Here is a 17,120-nt window from a genome sequence, read left to right as displayed (position 1 = left end):
ACGTTATCGATAACATTGCCTTATGAAAGCAAACCTCCTAGCTAGCTAACGTTAGCTAGCTAGCTAAATGAATATAACCAGAAATAATCTAAAGGCACTCTAATTTAAGTGAACCTAACGTTAGTCAAATATTTGCATTGTCTGAACAGCAGGACGGTGTGTCCTGTCAGATTTCTTTACGGGGCGTGGAAATGGGAGTGGTTACTGTATTCGTGACGTAGAAAAATGACAACTTTCTCAACCGGTTGAAAATAGGACGATGAATTTAAAACGCATATTTCTCCAAAAATACAGAACGGACATATTTAATACTTTGCTTACTGTGTTTCTTCAATGCCTCTTGTGCAAATAGCACATAAAACCGAGAAAGTGTGAAAATCACCATGGTACTCCTTTAAGCACATAACAGTTTCAAAATTCATATTCGGTTCAGTTGGTCCACCCTTTGCTGCTATAACAACCTCCACTCTTCTGGGAAAGATTTATTATAGATGTTGGGGCATTGCTGCAAGGATTTGCTTCCACAGAAGACTAGTCAGAAACACCTGTGATGCCATTTGTCCCAAATATTATGGTGCCCTAAAATGGGGGGACTATGTATAAAAAGTTCTGTGATTTCTACATGGTGAGATCAAAGTCTATAATATACCCTTTAATAAAAGCTGTGAATCTGCACTTTCCACTTGTGAATTATTTGATTAACAATGGAAAACTGTGAAGTGCAGAGCCAAATCAATGTCTTTGTCCTAAATGTTATTGAGCTCACTGTAGATGAAAAGACCGAAACCTACAATGAATTTATCCTACCAGCAAGTGTTATTCATTATAGGCAACCCCAGATATAGCCAATATTCCAGTAGTCGTAGAACTCAATTGTTGTCCAAAAAAACTGTTGAAAAGTTATGTTACATTACAGGCATTTAGCAGACACTCTTATCCAGAGTGACTTACACAGCATTTACATTGCGTCCATTTATACAGCTGGATATATACTGAAGCAATGCAGGTTAAGTACCTTGCTCAAGGATACGACAACGGTGTCCTACCCGGGAATCAAACTTGTGACCTTTAAGTTACAAAACCAATTCCTTATCCATTATACTACACAGCCACCAAAAAGACAAGTCAAAGAGCTATACTGCTTTGGTGAGCATAATTCATCTTACAATGAACCTGACCTTTGCAGTTTTTATTGAATCAACTTCATGAAGTAACAACGATTGCTTTTTCGACATGTGCAAAGCTCAGTTTCATTTAGGCACTGACATGCTGAAAATAGTCCCCATCGAAATGAACAATTTGGTCCGTTTTGAAGTAAATTGGATAAAAACTACACTGGCCATTTTTTTCATGATATTAGGTTGCGTTTTCTGAAAATGATATGGCTTTCTGGGCTATTAATTATTTGTTTGCACAATTGGAACAAATGGCTTCCTGTTTAAGCTGTAAGTGGGATAGGAGAAGGTCAGACAGTACTGAATTGGACAGAAGTATTGTAGGTTTTTATCTTTTAAAATGACATGTTGACAATAAGAAAATGTTAGAATTACACCAGTCTTATCCTTTACAAGTAAGTTGATCTCAAAAGTCTTTCAAATCAGGACCATGTTATTTGCATCATCATGCATCTGCATGTCATTTGCAAGCTACAGCATTTTCCACCAATGAAAAAGACATGGCTGAGTGGCAACTGACCAGACTTGACCAGGCTTTATATTTTCATATTTGCACATTGTGACACATAAGGGAATTTTTGACCAAAATCTCACCTGACAGTGTTTTTTAGGCATTTTTATTGTTGAGAGCTGCGCAGAGCCCCCCTTTTTGCTGCATTGAGTCAAGAATATTATTTTCAAGACAGAGAAAATAATATTACTGAACAACCCAAATCTGTACCAGACAGAGAGCATTTGGTAACTTTTATAATATACCACAATAATTATATGAAGTGATAAATGTTAATAAAAAATTTTTAAAAATGTTACAAAATAAAAAACACTTTCATGGTCACAACAATTCAAGAAACTTTAGTTTCGGTGATGCTTAACATTGAAAAAAATCTAAATATTTTTGTGTTTGTATTTCGCCATGGGACTACGTAAGGTAGGGAAAATAGGTTTATATTTGGCACACCCACAAGTAGAACAATGATAAAACTATAAATGTTCATGTTCACAAAACACAACTATATAAAAATGGAGGAAGTTCAAAGATACTTACGTATGGTTTAGAACTACCTTTTTAAAATTATTTTGCTGGAGAATTTAAAACCATCCATACTTCATTTTTAACACATAATACAGGGCGAGGTAGGCTTATTTTGGTGAATGAGTAAAATACGTTTGACTGACCAGGCTGACTTATCTTCATTTTCTGTGTCTGTGGATGATGGGTATTGTTGAAAGGGACCAAAAATAATAGAATTTGTCCACAACCTTAGCTGGAACTAGAATTATGGATGGCGTATACAGTGAAACTCACTGAAAGCACAAGAAGTAATGGTGGCTGTCTCACTTGTCAAGGAATTACAAAGGACGCCATGTCATGAAACCCCTATCACTTTCTGTGATCACTACATGCTCTGACATTTCTATTAAATGTGACCCTGAACAGCATTCCTTTCTTCCTATCTCCTATGCCCTCACAGAGGTTGTTAAAATAATAGCCTCGACCTGAAGAACCACTCTTTTCTGTGCAAATTAGCACTGAGGACACCTCAAAATAAATGTTTGTGACAACTGGCCAAGTGGCATTCTTACTCAAAAAACAAGAAGTCATTGTTCAAAATATATTCATTTCTGTTGTTTTTGTGAAACAGACACATGTGAGAGGAACTATGTGGGGCAAAGCAGTTCCACACAGTGAGTAAAAAGTGATGAACAACAATAGGTAGGTAAGGAGGGGGAGTGAATCATTGCATGAGTGTCATTTTAGCTAGCATAGCTGGCACTTTAGAGATACTTTCAAGACAACAGCAGTTAAGACAGAATGAAGTGTGTCTTTGTGTGTTATGCTTAAAGCGGTATAGAGTGAGTGTCCGTTGAAAATACACGGTTATGAAAAACAGAGCCAGTGTGTTTCCTTACCTGAGTGTTCTAGGTGAGTCACTTATCAATATTTTTGCTAATAGTTATAGGTAAATTTAGTATAGCTTGTTTAAAAAAACAGCTTGTTTAAAAAAAAATTCTATCGTCTGAGGATTCTAAGGAAACAAAGAAGAGAGTGAACAATTTCAATGCATGTGATTGAGCTCTTACAAGGAAATATGTTTCTACAGCCATGAAAAACAGAGCCAGTGTGTTTCCTATCCTGATTATCGTAGGTGAGTGTCATTTAACAGTATTTCTTGCATGGATGCAGTTATGGGTAGATTTAATGTAGTTAAAAAAAAAAAAACGTGTAGTTAAAGTCTATCGTCTGAGAAATCAAAGGGGACAAAGAAAAGAGTGAATCATTTCAGTGCATGTGATTGAGCTCTTACATGGAATTATGTATCTACAGTTATGAAAAACACAGCCAGTATGTTTCCTGTCCTGATTATCATAGGTGAGTGCCATTTAACAATATTTCTTGCATGGAGGCAGTTAAGGGTAAATTTAATACGGTTTCTTTTTAAAAAAATGTAGCCTAAAGTCTATAGTCTGAGCATTCTAAGGAGACAAAGAAGAGAGAGAACATTTCAGTGCATGTGATTGAGCTCTTGCATGGAAATATGTGGTTGAAAACTAACAAGGGAATTTAAAGAGAATGTTTAGGGCATTCAACCAGCCGAACCAGAGCTTGTTTCAAGTTTCCTTTAACATTATATTTCATATTGACTGTTTTTTGAGAACTTAACATAATTATTCATGTTGATTATCTTTTGAGAACTATGGCAAATTTTCCGAAATGGAAAAGACCTCCATTTCAAACTGGCTGTAGGTAAAAGAGTAAGACATTCCACTAATCTCATATTGTAGCACTGCAAGTTCATTGGTGAACATTTCATACAATGAACCTTTATTTTGGAGGTTACGAAGGCATTTTGGAGTCAAAAAATAAAATAAACAAATCAATTATATTTATTTCTCATAAGGAACTTGAACTAGAGAGAGGGGAATTGTGTGTAGGAGACCCTGTCCATCAAAAATAGTTTATGTCATCTCTCTGTTCATTTCACAGGACTTTGCTCCCTGATATCAGGGCTCTCACCTCAGTATCACTTTGTGATTGACCAGAAGAACTGGACAGAAGCTCAGAAATACTGCAGGGAAAAGTACTCAGACCTGGTGACAATCTACGACAGAGATGACATTGGGAGCATAACAGAGGCTGTGCGCAGTGGTTTTACAGGCAGGGCATGGATAGGACTAGAAAGGGGAGACTTGTTCAAGTGGCACTGGTCCTTGGCAGACAGAGAATTTTACAGTGACAGGGAGTTTGACTTTCGAAACTGGAAGCAGGGAGAACCGAATATTGATCGCAACGAGAGTGAGTGTGCAGCAATGTACCACACTGGTGAATGGTTTGATGATGACTGCAACAATAAAAAACACTTTATATGCATTAAAGGTTAGTACTTTGTTTGTTTCTATTTCTTCACACACAGTATTGTAGTTTTCAGCATTCTAGGGTATGGAATATTTAAATAACATTTTGCCATTTATTTTTAACAGATTTATGTCACAGAGACCAAAAGTCTATGTGATTTACAGACTATGAAATATTTTAATATTGTCTAAATGTCAATATCCTGCTAATTGCTATATCGTGCTATGAATTGTGAAATGTGATTCCTGCTGTTCAGTTTCGATAGATGAATAATGACTTCACAGTGTTTACATATTGCCAGGAAGAAGAAATGACAACAAGGGCTTCATCTTGCTTCGGCAAAGAAAGACATGGAGAGAAGCTCAGACCTTCTGTAGGCAGAATCATGAAGATCTGGTCAGTGTGCGGAACCAGTCAGAGAACCAGGAAATACTGAATGTGTTACAGTCAGAGAGTGCATGGATTGGGCTGTTCAGTGATCCCTGGAAGTGGTCTGACCACAGTAACTCCTCATTCCGATTTTGGAGGTCAAAACAACCAAACAATTTTGGAGGAAATCAGAATTGTGTGGCAGCTGTGCTGGACAACTCTGGGGAATGGAACGACTTTCAGTGCAAGAGGAGTCGGCCTTTCTTCTGTCAAGGCAGTAAGTTGACCTGGATTTGCTTTTGGCTGCAGACTTTTGAATCAGCCTGTTAATTATGCAACACATTAAACAGGTTTAGAAAGTGTGCCCTAAAATGGGAGGCTGTGTCTAAAAAATGCTGTGATTTCTACATGGTCAAACCAAAATATATAATTTACAAAATATAGAAATCACAGCATCTTTTTAGACCTATTGTGGAGTACAGAGTCAAATCAAGAAAATAATGTTGTTGTCCCAAACATTATGGATCTCACAGTATATATATATATATATACTTTTTAAATCTCAAATAATGGGTGCCATGCGGTGGGGGTGGGGGATTTTTTTTTCTAAAGTCTCTTGTATTTTGTATCCTATCATCTCTGACAATAAACACTTGATCACAAAAAGTCATTATAGTAATTACTGCATGCTAATTGGCAACTTTTTCATGAAATTCTTATGATTCTATTTTATCTTGTATTGATGATTGTTGCTTTTGTGACACCTATTGGTTTAAGAACAACTGACAGCCAAAGACTCTTTTTCCCACTGTTGGAAAACACAGCACATAACCCTGTTTTAACAATATGGTGATTTGTAATATATTTATTTTTTATATAATTCACAGGAATGAAGTCCAAAACCCCTCTGCCCACCATTGAGAGTGCAACGCACAGCGATAAAACTACAAATCAAGCATCTAAACACACTCCTCAGAAAAGCACTACTGAGCCACGAACCACTGAACGTGAAACTACTCAATTTGAAAAATACATCACCACTACAGGCCCCATTGATAAACAGACGTCAGTCACCACGTACAAATATACAGAACGTTCAACAACTGAAGAGTCAATAATAGAACGCTCAGCTGGAGGTAATTATGGAGTATTTTTCTAATTAGTTTATGTTATTTCTTCTTCATCTTCTTAAAAACAATGATAATGCTATTTAGAAATTAATATGATGTAAATATAAATAAGAAAATGAATCACATGGATGTATATGAAACAATATTTCAACTGGGTACTTTAGAAATCTTTCTGTCCAATATTGGCTTTTGTCTAATTTGGAAACCATTTTGTATAGCATCGAATTCACAGAGATTGCTCCTCATCAACTAACCTTAACACAGATGTATTGTTTAAATTCAATGAGAATCATTTCACCCGTTGCAGATTATCTGATTCTGCTTCAGGAGAATAAGACCTGGAGTGAAGCCCTGCACTATTGCAGAGAGCACCATGTCAACCTGGTGTCTGTGACCACTGCAGCCACTCAGAACTGGGTGGCAAGAAAGGCTGAGAATGCTTCCACTGCCCATGTTTGGCTGGGCCTGCGCTTCACCTGTGCCTTCAAATTCTGGTTCTGGGTAAGATCTGAGCCTGGCTGTTACCAGAACTGGGCTCATGGACATGAGCCAGCTGGGATGGAAGTGTGTGGTCATGCAGGAGCTGTTGAATCTGGAGGGGAGCATCATTGGGTCAGCTTGCCAGAAACAGAGAGGCTCAATTTCATCTGCTATACCTGTGATCGTGAGTTTTTAAAAAAAAAACAATGCTCTTTTGAATTAGAGTAAATTTTGTTTCCATGTACAATAAATAAAGAAGAAACATAGGCAGTGTTTGACTTGTATCCCTGTCATTGTTTCAGGTCAGGGACACTAATTTGGAGCACCCTCCTGGTATTATAAAACTGAGCTTCTGGATCCGGAAAAAGACCCTTGGATAATATACTTTGAGAAAACAACTGTTTCTTTTGGGAATAAAAAACTATTTCTTGATACTTCGATAAAAACATGAAATAATAAAATATTACCTTTTCAAAGAATGTAAAAATTGTAAGCATTGATTGATTTTTAATTTGGACAAAAACCATTTTAATTTCAAACACATTATCAAAACATTGAATGAAAAAAACACACCTCCGTAAAGGACATAACAATTGAAAATTTGTCAGGCCTCTGATTTAAATATTGCTGCAACGATCCTGCCTGTGACATTGATTTGATAGTTTGGCTACCATTCTAGTGGCACATGAGTACATGATGTGGAATATTTATTGTATTGATTCATTCAAAGGGCGGCATGGTTGTGCAGTATGTAGCACTGTTGCTTCACAGCAAGAAGGTTCTTGGTTCAAATCCTGTTTGCATGTTCTCCCCATGCTTGTGTGGGTTTCCTCCAGGTACTCTGTTTTCCTGCAACAGTCCAAAGACATCAGGTTAGGTTCATTGGAAAGGCTAAATTGCTACTAGGTATGAGTGTGTGTGCCCGGCGATGGGCTGGTGAACTGTCCTGTGTATTCCTGCCTCTTGCCCAATGCACGCTGGAATAGGCCCCAGGACCTCCTGTGACACTGACCAGTAATAAGTCGATATAGCTAATGGATGATTCAGCTATATTCTGCTTCTTTTTTTCCTTCTTTTCTTCTTATTTCAGTCCTTAGAGCAGGAATGTACCAGAATCCCGGTGCAAATCACCAACTCTTCCTAGGAAATACTGGATCTAATAATCTGTCTATCTCTATTTTCAGTAATACCTTCATGGAAAATAAACATGCTGAATAATATGCAAACATAGTATTCATACCCAGTTGAAATAAATATGTGCATATGTGTGTGTGAATGTGTTTGTGCGCCTGTCTGTGAGTGCATGTGTGTCCATTTTCTTGTGCATGTGTGTATGTACATATATGTACAATATGTGTGTGAGTGTGAGCTGAATCAGAGTATGTAATATAAGTTATCTGTCGCCAGCACTGATGACAGCTTTTTTCATAATATTCCATGTCTTGGAGAGGGGTGGGATTTGAAATATATCAAAATGTATATGTAATTATAGATTTCTTTTTGGTCATATGAACATTGGGCATCTGGTCATCAAGTAGCCTCCTTGATTGATCCCTTCACACCACCCCCCCCCCTTTCCCCGACCCCAGGGCACTTCTCACTTTAGCCAGACCTGCCATAGTCTGCCATCACCCCACCCTCTGACTGACCAGCTGGAGTTCAAGGTAAGCTACCCTTTGTTTGCTGTCTGCACCCTGTCTTGTTTGTGTAATCATGTTACACGTGTCACTTTTATAATAACAGCAGGAAATGCATGATGTTTAGATATGCATTAGATGCTGCTGACCTCAAAACGTTATCTACATCTGAACAATACCAAAGAACACTTTCAGTGTTATTACAAAAGGGGTAAGTATAATATAATTGCTTATATTTTGTCTACCTTCATTTTTACTACAGTTGGAGGTTTAAAATAATAAAAATAAGGCTTTCCATGCAGTTCAATATAACACTCTCCAAAAGAAACAATATGACATTAAAAAGTTTTCTTGTTTCAGCTATGCTGAAATCCACTTTTCCCTCATTAACTCCTCCTTTCAATGAAGAGTTACTGTACATATTATCCTGCAAATGTACAGTCTTTTCCATTAGGCATGCAGTCACACATAGTGTAGTTGCTCACTTGTTTTAAAATCATGTTCTCTGCCCAGTGTCTCCCAGGAGTGGGTGGCTACCCCCTGAGTCAGGATCCACTGAAGGTTTCTTCCCATTTCCTCAAGGGAGTTTATTCTGTGTCACTATCGCCCTTAACTGCTCTTAGGGGCCTAGACACACAATGTCTGGGAAATTCTTTGAGACATAGGCCTTTGTCAAATGGACTGTACGAATAAAAAATGAATTGAATCATTCAATTAATTAAAACAGTAAATAGTGTGTTAAGACAAATACCTTATGTTATGGTTGCAGATATAATGCTGATTATATATCTTTTAAAGCAATTTTTGTATCATTTCCCTTTGAAGTGTAATCTGTCAAGATGTTCTAAATGTATCCTATTATTTATTGAAATCACAGTGACTTGTTTTTGGCTCCATCACATAATCTGAGTTGTGCTGTGTGTTTATTAAATTTGACACTGCTTGTTGGCATGGTTCCTATGAATATATGTTTTGTGGGTGCATGCATAATTCTGTACAAATACTAATTTTGTACTATAGTACTCATGTTGAAGTCCTCTGAGGTTCAGTAGCATTACTGTGGGCCTCTGGACCAGTCACCCAAGGCTAGGGTGAAATGATCCTTCCTTGTTTCCTTGCAGTAGAGCATGAATGCTTCTATCGTATTTTGTCATCAAATAATGGACCACGGATGATTCAGTAAAAATTAAATAACGGGCGATATATTTTGTTCCAGTGTTTGATCTCTTGAAAAAAGGGGATGGGCAGCAAACAGTACCGGTCTGAAACTTTCACTGGTTAGTGAATGTCATGATTAGAGACATACCACAATAATACTGCCTTCTTTACAGTAACAGTGCAAATAAAGCTGCAATAACTGGTGTGTTTATTTAATGGTGAACATTATTTGTGCCCTCAGTGAGCTTGGATACACATGGTTTGCCATATGTGTAAAAAATTTGTGTGAAGACTTATTTTCTCAAAAGCAACTGAAATAAAACATTCTAGACAAATGCTTTCCCTCTTGAATGAATATAAAAGATACATAGCCCACCTCAGATCTCAATAGCTGGATTTCTGTGGGCATTGAGAGGAGTCAATTGCGTGTCAAACGGCATGCATGATTAGACAACAGTAGGCCTTCGCTGAAATGCAGGTTTCCTTCAACAGTGGTCAGTGGGCCTCAGTCGGGTTCCGCATTTATCTTCTCTCAGTTCAATGTTAATGTCCTGTTGTGTCCGGTCGGTCAGCTCCTCTGTTACCCTTCCACCCCCTTTTTCTCACCCACATCTTCTCTTGTCTGTTGTCCAGCTGGCTGTGACCTTCGACCCCATAGCCCTCACTCCTGACCCGTGGACTCTTTCCCACGCCACGCCCTTTTGTGTAAACCTTGCCATGGCAACGCAGTGGTCACTGCTGCCAAGGTAACAGATGGACAAGGCTCTTGAAATAACTTAATTGAAGAGAACTATGGACAATCTGCTAGGATTTCCCATGATCCATTCTAGGGCAAGTCTCATAATAAACTTGATCAAGCCATTGGCATTGGCAAGTATAAAACAAAAAATATATATTTCTTAAAAAAACGAATTAAATGTGATTTTTACAATATCGAGGATTGTAGGGCCCTGGGTCAAGTTGTCAAAGAAAGCCATTGGCACTGATTCTTTTTAGGAAGTATATAATATAAAAATATAATTGTCAAGAAAGAAAGACTTATGACTGTATTTATCATAATTAGATATAAAAGTGTTTTTTTTATAATTATACTAATGTATTCTATCCTTTTGGCTGCTGTTTCAGCTTTCTAACTTTGTAGTGGTTGTCTGTACTTACTTCCATTGCCTTCGTAGACCCTCCAGTAGACATCAGGTTAGAATTACTGGTACATCAGGTCACTGTGATATTCAAAGGGTTAAAGGACTGTGAAAAAAATTCCTGTTTAATTCTGTGGAGCATACTGAAAAAATCTAGAGGTGACTTTTTCTTGTCACATTTCACTGAAAAAGTTATGCTCTGTTATCATTATGCAAATTGAGGAGAATCATGATTTGTGGTAAAAGTATGCAGTAAAGTAACAACCAACACAGATTTCAAATGAAGTGTTTCAAGCTCGACTGATCTGTTTAACCAAGGTGCCCAGACTGACGCCACAACAGTCTGGCCATCAATGCAAAGTCACACAAGCACAGCCATTTATTCAATTTCTAATATTGTGTCTCTCCACCCGGCATCTGTACCGCTATCCTTCTTTTTCTCTCTCTCTCACTCTCTCTCTCTGCACCCCTCCTCTGTTCCCTCCCTCTGTCCCCTCTGTTACTCTCGGTTTATTGTAGCTAAAGAGATTTTCTCCATTGAAGCCCAGTCTCTTAGGTAACCCCAGTCCTGCATGAAATGAGGCGATAGAGGGATAGAGAGAAATTGAAAGACAGAGTGAGAAACTGACAGAGATGGTTGAGGACGGGGACAGAAGAGAATGTGGCGAACATGGAGAAAGACGAGGAGAGTTAGAGGCAAGATTCACAAAATCTGGGAGAAATTATAAAGAAGATAAAAATTAAAGGTAAAAAACAAAACAAATTCGGGGCAGTTTCAGGCATCAAGGACCATGATAAAAACATTTTGGTTTAAATCTTTAAATGATGTGCTTTTAGAAACAAAACTTTTAAAAATGTATTCAAATAGATTTGTTAGTTTTAATTATGTGTAGGCCTGTTGCTACAAAAAGCTCTGTTCTTTTAAGTAGCTAACTTTTGCAGTTTTTCATCAAATGCTTCAAGAAACTGAGAAATGCTTTAGTTCCTGTACTTTTATCCAAAAGTTACAGTCGCAGTAACAAAGTCTGAGGTCAAGAGAGTGTCATTTGCAGTTGAATTTTCTTTGACTGGACCGGGGTACACCTTTTTTTTCTTCTTTTTGGATTACTTTCCAGTAGAGTACATCACAGTGGTCTGAATGCTCATGTTGTACCATAGCATGCCAGAATTAGCAGTGATTAGCCATCTGTGAAGCCAAATAGATTTGCTTTTAAACTGGTTCCTTATATTTCTATTATAATTGTATCCTGAATGGGTGAAGGCATGGGCTAGATTTTTGCAAAGCTCAGTTACACCTATATAATACAGAATATCTGAAGGTAACTAAAAAATCTAGCTTTTATCTGCCTATCTCGTTTTCATCAATCATTTTCAACTTGTAAATTTTTTAATTAAAATTAAGTTTAGGTTTATTGCCATTGTTAACTTGTAATGATGCATGTAATAAACTGTAGTTTAATGTGTAAGCAACTAGCAATATGGATTTCTTTTCTGTTAATAAATGTCATTTTCAAAAAATATCAAGAAGATTCCTTCAAAATGCTATTTCCAGAAATATTAGCATGGTCTTGAAGGAAACCAAAAAAGTAAAAAATTATAACAGCATTCAATGTGTTAATGTATATGATGCATCTTCCTTTTTTTCAGTTCATATTGACTTTTTATTTGGCAGATTGTGGTTTCATCAGGATACTGTATTTGGGGCCTAGAGTCACATTGTGGCAGAGTATAGTACAGAGAACGTGGATGGATGAAAGGACCTCGGTCATACATGCCACGTTGTTCATCTGTCCTTCCATCCAGAGTCTGGGAGTCTGGAGCTGATTGTCCAAACGCAATTCTTGTCTGCCAGTAACAATCCAGGAGTTGTGGATGGACATCACACCCCAGATTCTCTCTCACATCGAAACAGAATGACAAAAAAGAGAAATGAGCATGAATGTGGCTAGGGTGTGTGTGTGTGTGTGCTGTGGAGGGGGAGGGTTGTTTGGCAAGGTGCAGTGACCAGAACAAGAAAATGAATAGGAGAGAGAGGAATTAGAGGATAAGAGATTTAAAGACTGGGATTAATGGAGAGATTTTGGAAGAGAAAGAAGATGAGGGGAGGACAAGAGATGGAAGGAAATTGAGGAGAAAGCAAAATTGACAGGGATATTTGAGGGAAAGAGTGATAGTTGGAGGAAGGAGTAGATATAAAGAGTGAAATGATGCAAGAGAAATTAAGGAAACAGAGATGGTAGAGAGAAAAGGGAGAGTGTGACAGATATGCAGAAAGAAATCAGGGGCAAATAGCATTAAAATGCTAATAGCTTGATTCAATGCACAACAGGCTAATCGCTGTTGGACACACACTGAGGCTAATCCATCACACACAAACCAATGTAAAATAGTCACGTACACTACTAATATAATACTAACAAATACATACACCCTCAAAAGACATAAAATATGAAGACCATGCCTACACTCAGGCCAATGCGAATACTTTTTCCAAACATGGTAACACTACGACAAAGGCTGGCATTTAATAATTTGTCATTACCATTGGCTAACAATTGTTTTTCATAAACAGTTACGCAACCACTAACACTTAAGGAGTCTGAAGAAAAAGCGCTGTCACGTCAAACAGTTAAAAGTTAATAAAAAATGTAGACTATGGTTCAAACAATTCTACAGGTAAATATGCATGTCTGTCACATCAGCAGTCCTTGCTTTGGTGAGGTTAGCTTGCTGTAGAATGCAGTACAATCTGATTTGTCTTTCCTTGAAGCACTGTGTATCGATGCTTTTCAATAAATACTAAATTCCACTTTAATTTGAGAACTCTTGACGTCTCAGTATGTATGTTCCTGAATCAGTGATAACTGTAGTAACATTTCAGTTCTGTAAACCACATGTGGAACATGCATTTTAGAAGTCTTTACTCAAAAAACACTGATGCAAGTATATAATTCTGCATAGCGCTACCAGTCACCACAGCTAAACTATTCATCCATTCTGTGGTCAAATGCTTCAATAATCGTACCTAATTACAAATAATTCGCAGATTGTTACAATTAGGTTATAATTACAACCACTATACATATTTGGTCTCCCGGTCCAAGTTTGAAATCCCCTTGTGATACTTAGAAAGCTGCCCATTTACTCTGTGGATTAAATTATGAGGACATAATTTGTGTGTGAGTGTTTTGGAAACCGTATCCCATTTCTTGCAAACATAACTAAATGGCTTTAAGAATCTTTTTTTTTTGTTTTTTTTTCCAAAATTAGATGTACACAAAATTTCTCATGTCAAGAAATCAACATTAAAATTGGATCATATAGTTGTTTAACACTAGTGATGGACTTTACAATATCTATATTTAACAATGTTTTATGGACAATGGAGCATCTTAACATATTAATAGTACTGTATTTTGAGCAAATTCTTCAAACAAGACATTAAGAATGTAAAAACAAATTTGTGAAATCCCAGAACAGATACAAGAGGCAGAATTCTGTGATTTGGGACATTTATTAGCTTGGGGTGAAGGGGGATTTTTACTTCTTCTTGGACACACCAACGGTGCGACCACGGCGGCCTGTAGTCTTGGTGTGTTGACCTCGCACACGCAGACTAAAGGGGGGATAGAAGATTAATAGATCCATTGTGGCACACAGTTAAGATTATAAGGCAAATGTTGGCACCAAGCATATTTTGCAAAAATTAAAATCGGAAAAAAATACACATTTAAGAATAAAAACAAAGAATTGAACTATCACTTATCAAAACAGCAAACATTAAATACAAAACCAGACAAATTTTTGAGGATTAAACTTATTGATCCCACTGAAGAAACTGAACGGCCTTTTCATTTGTCAGATGTTTAGCATAAATTATTTAATCACATATATAGTTTGCCCTACAAGGGAGTCACTGCTGTTTCAAGTTATTCAGGTAATATGCCTAAGACAGGTAAAGCTCGTAATTGTTATTCAGAATAAAGGTAAGTTGTAGCAAGGCGGTGAGAAATAGAATCTTACCCCCAGAAGTGCCTGAGGCCACGATGAGCCCTGATCTTCTTCAATCTCTCCAGATCTTCTCTTAGTTTGTTGTCCAGACCGTTGGCAAGAACCTAAAAGACGCAACAATCTACTGTGCCATTGTTCGGACTTCATTTGCAATGAAGAAAAGCTTCCATACAAACACAGGGCTGTACATAATAGAGACTGACTTAACTTTTAGACTCCAGTAAACAAACATCAATGCTCCAATGCTCCTCCATTATATAACTAATGACTGAGTTATGGTGCATTATGTTTTTGTTCTATTTACACTGGTGGGCTTTCATGCAGCTAATAAAATCAAAAATACTGCATGCTTTATATGAAATAATAAATACTGAATGAATGGCAGGAAAGCATGAACACAAGGGGACAAACAGTATCACATATTGTACTTTAATTCTTGTTGCATTGGGAACATTTTATTTACACTTTATTTACACAGAATTTATGTTTCATTAGTATAAATGACCATTTAAAATTCTTAAGTAAACTACTAAAATCACGAACTGAAATTCGGTTTACTTTAAGCTATTACTCACATAGTAAATGCTGCGGAATAAATGGCAGGTGTTCATAATGAATACCACTGAAATGAAATGTGCATGTTGATGGAGGATATAAATCTTGTGTTAAGGAAATTATTAAACATGACATAATTTGATGTCCACCATGCGTAACAGATCTGTCACAAAGCCTAAGCAATATTTAGGCATATAATTCCAAATGGGTTTCCTAAAGCCCACCAAAAGCAGTTAAGAGCACTCTGCAATGATGTTGACCTTTGAAAAGTAGTTCACAATCACTGATACTAAGCATCTTATACAATATCAGCAGAGCATACAAAGGGTAACAACATCAAGTACTACATCACATTCAGGAACAGACTCTAAGATGTGCTGATTCTTTAAAACATAAAACATACCTGGCTGTATTTTCCATCCTTGACATCTTTTTGCCTGTTCAGGAACCAGTCAGGGATTTTGTACTGGCGAGGATTCTGCATTATAGTCACCACTCTCTCAACCTGAGAACACACACACACACACACACACACACACACACAAAACACAACACAACACACTAAGCTTTTGACACCAGGAAAACAGCAACAATACCAGGTCCAAATACAGGTGACATGATACTACAATGACTACAAAATGACTAGAACAGGAAGTATTCAAGTAACACTGACAAAATATTGGGAATGTTTCCATTGAAAAACACTATTTACAATAAATTCACAACACTGAAAAAAAATTCTAGTTATAGTCTCTGACAAGCAGAAAGGTCCAAGTTAGTCATAAAATGGATTATATATACAAAGCACATAAAATTCTCAGCAAACCCTACAAAGTTCTTAATACAGTTCTGTGCAGCGCTGAAACACTTACATGAATGACACTCAACAGACTTGGCAATATCCAAACTTAGCAAACATTTTCAGTAAGCCTGGAAATGCGTGTATAACTCAAAGCATTAAATTTCTTTACCACAATCCAGGCATGAATGGTGGCGTTCTCACCTCATCATCGGTCAGCTCCCCAGCTCTTTTGTTGAGGTCGATATCAGCTTTCCTCAGGACAACATGGGCATACCGTCTACCAACACCCTGCGAAAGATAAGATATTTTAGCAAGGACGCCGTTTGCTGTGCGAGTGTTAAGTGACTCAGCTAGCTACAACCTGAAGACTTCCAATCTCGCTTGTGAAAATATTTCTGCAGTTTTCTACATGTGATCATTCACACAAATCCCTACATCCGATCTGACTCTTCTCACCTTGATGGCAGTGATGGCAAAGGCGATCTTCCTCCTCCCATCAATGTTCGTGTTAAGAACACGCAGAATGTGCTGGAACTTCTCAGGGATTACCAGAGACTGGAGACACATGTGCTTATTAGGAAAATTGTTTACATGGATTGCGCGTGAAGAAAACAAGTTGCAACTATTGGCTAGCCATCACCTGCACAAACCTAAACACTGTTGTATCACGTACAATTGTCAGTACCAAACACTACATATTACGTTAGCTATCAGCTAAAAGTTACGGAATAGGTGTCACAAGGATCAAAACGCAACGTATTACGGAAGCGAATTATTATTCGCAATACTAAAAACTGAGCAGTGACACTAGCTTTTTCCCTCAACTAGCCAGCTGGTCGGTCAGTGAACAGATGAGTTACGACGGGACAATGTATGTATATAAAACAGTACGAAATATACCTGTAGTCGCGTTACTCCCAATTACAACAGGTACATAAAATAATAACTTGAAAACTGGAAAATGAGACCCCAAGTTGTTTGCTTTGACAAGACAGGTATCTAGCGACTTTTACCTATGTCCATGTCTATTATCATTATAATCAGATTGATCTAATAATAGCCTGACAACAAATAATCGAATGTTCTGAGATCATTTCGCTGGCAAACTTGTATTGCCCAGTCTTATTTACTGACGATTAAAGTTGATTACAAAACTATCCATACTGCTTGATCTCATTCAATTACCATGTTTGTAGCCAGCTCCGTTCAGAAAAGGAAGCTGAAAGATCTCGCGAGAGCAAAGTCGTCGTCGTCGTCTTCTTCTTCGTCTTCTTCTTCGTCTTCTTCTTCTTTAGTTTGTTTGACGGCG

General features: G+C 37.4%; 2 protein-coding genes across 3 annotated transcripts; one reads left to right on the top strand and one right to left on the bottom strand.

Annotated features, from left to right (window-relative positions):
* Nucleotides 1-2,818: 2,818 nt before the first annotated feature.
* On the top strand, nucleotides 2,819-6,950 carry LOC118231255 (C-type mannose receptor 2-like). 2 transcript variants are annotated; one of them, XM_035424915.1, is made up of 8 exons: nucleotides 2,819-2,889; nucleotides 3,278-3,322; nucleotides 3,502-3,546; nucleotides 4,162-4,551; nucleotides 4,832-5,176; nucleotides 5,787-6,035; nucleotides 6,337-6,693; nucleotides 6,812-6,950. In XM_035424915.1, exons 2-8 carry the CDS (start codon nucleotides 3,280-3,282, stop codon nucleotides 6,823-6,825), a joined length of 1,443 nt encoding a protein of 480 aa, XP_035280806.1. In that variant the 5' UTR covers nucleotides 2,819-2,889; nucleotides 3,278-3,279; the 3' UTR covers nucleotides 6,826-6,950. The 2 variants fall into 2 exon arrangements, with proteins under 2 accessions (XP_035280806.1, XP_035280800.1); XM_035424909.1 differs by lacking the exon at nucleotides 2,819-2,889 and adding an exon at nucleotides 2,951-3,099.
* A 6,988-nt stretch (nucleotides 6,951-13,938) lies between these two features.
* LOC118231325 (40S ribosomal protein S18) lies at nucleotides 13,939-17,120 on the bottom strand. The gene is made up of 6 exons (XM_035425033.1): nucleotides 16,997-17,120; nucleotides 16,268-16,366; nucleotides 16,013-16,099; nucleotides 15,413-15,514; nucleotides 14,467-14,558; nucleotides 13,939-14,059 (listed from the first exon to the last, which is right to left on the bottom strand). Exons 1-6 carry the CDS (start codon nucleotides 16,997-16,999, stop codon nucleotides 13,984-13,986), a joined length of 459 nt encoding a protein of 152 aa, XP_035280924.1. The 5' UTR covers nucleotides 17,000-17,120; the 3' UTR covers nucleotides 13,939-13,983.

Source organism: Anguilla anguilla, chromosome 1 (assembly GCF_013347855.1).
Source record: "Anguilla anguilla isolate fAngAng1 chromosome 1, fAngAng1.pri, whole genome shotgun sequence".
In the NCBI taxonomy this organism is placed as follows: Eukaryota; Metazoa; Chordata; class Actinopteri; order Anguilliformes; family Anguillidae; genus Anguilla; species Anguilla anguilla.
Note: the sequence above shows the minus strand (reverse complement) of the source record. Positions and strands in the feature narration are given on the sequence as shown.